This window comes from Alligator sinensis, unplaced genomic scaffold, assembly GCF_000455745.1.
Source record: "Alligator sinensis unplaced genomic scaffold, ASM45574v1 scaffold1065_1, whole genome shotgun sequence".
Taxonomy (NCBI): Eukaryota; Metazoa; Chordata; order Crocodylia; family Alligatoridae; genus Alligator; species Alligator sinensis.
This window is the reverse complement of record NW_005842812.1, coordinates 414,449-415,737: the sequence shown is the minus strand read 5'-3', so window position 1 is coordinate 415,737 and position 1,289 is coordinate 414,449. Positions and strand designations below refer to the sequence as shown.

The 1,289-nt window shown below is 59.9% G+C and overlaps 1 protein-coding gene across 1 annotated transcript in view; it reads right to left on the bottom strand.

Moving 5' to 3' along the window:
• The window catches only part of ERBB3 (erb-b2 receptor tyrosine kinase 3), an 11,094-nt gene extending 9,874 nt beyond the window's left edge, over positions 1–1,220 (bottom strand). Inside the window, exons 1-2 of the mRNA XM_025191369.1 lie at positions 1,033–1,220; positions 77–263 (exon numbers count right to left, since the gene is read on the bottom strand). Coding sequence (XP_025047154.1) covers positions 77–263; positions 1,033–1,113 — 268 coding nt within the window. The 5' untranslated portion in view covers positions 1,114–1,220. The remainder of the gene's footprint in view (positions 1–76; positions 264–1,032) is intronic.
• Positions 1,221–1,289: the final 69 nt, after the last annotated feature.

Genomic DNA, 1,289 nt, shown 5'->3' with positions numbered 1-1,289 from the left:
CCCCGCAGGGGATCAGCAGGGATTCATCCTGGGGCACCCCCCTGCCCTGCCCCGCATGGGGCGGGGGGGGACTCACCGGTGAGCTGGTGCAGGCCGAGGCGCTGCAGGGCCTGGCTGGCGTCGGGCTGGTAGTTGAGCAGCACGAAGAGCGCGAACTTGTCGTCGTATAACTGGGTCCCGCGCACCACGCGCAGGCTGTACAGTGGCAGCGTCTCCACCTCGTTCATGGCCACCAGCACGTAGCCTGTCACCTCCCGGATGGTCTGCATGGGTGGGGGCGAGTCAGGGGCCACGCACGCATGCATCCTTACACTCCCGCATGTCCACACGTTTGCAGCTGTGCTCAGGGATGTGCACAGGGTTGTCCTTGCAGGCCAAGAGGCTCACCCCGCACATGTGCATAGCCACGTGTGCATCCTTGCACACACATGTGCTCACACCCAGGCTTGTGCTGACATGTACATGTGTTTGCTCACACACATACATACACACACACGTCCTTGCAGGCTGAGGTGCTCACACCCACATGTGTTCATAGCCATGCTTGTGGATACATTTGCATGTCTTTGCACACCCACATGCTCACCCAGGCTCATGCTCACACCCACGTGTTTGCAGCCATGCACATGCGTGTCTTTGCAGGCCAACATGCTTATGCTTAGGCTCATGTTCGCACTTACACCCACATGTTCAAAGCCACACTCACAGACACACACGTCCTTGCATACCTACCCACACCCTCATGTGCTCACACCCAGGCTCATGCTCACACCCACACGTGTTTGAAGCCATGCACATGCATATCCTTGCACGCCCACATATGCTCCTAGCTCACAGTCCCCCCCCCCCCATGTTCCCAGCCACACACAGGGACTCACAAATGCATATATGCCCATTCACACACACATCCAGGCTCATGTTCACAACCAACCGTGTTTACACCCCGCCCCACTTGCACACACTCGGAGGCCCCTACACACACACATGCTGCCCTGCACACGTGCTTGCACACACACGCACGCAGCACCGCACCTGCAGGAAGGAGAGGTCGTGGTGCTGGTCAATGAGCACGATCTCCAGGTTGCCCAGCACGATCTCGCAGTGGTTGTACATGCGCTGCAGCGTCTGGTACTGGTGCTGTGCGTTGCCCGTCACGCTCAGCCCGTTCAGCGTCCCCGCGCACACTGCGCATATGGGCACAGTCACGGTCAGTGCCAGGGCAGGCACAGGGGTGGGGGAGGTGTTGGGAGGTCCAGACAGGGGAGCTGGGATATACCAGGCAGGACCCC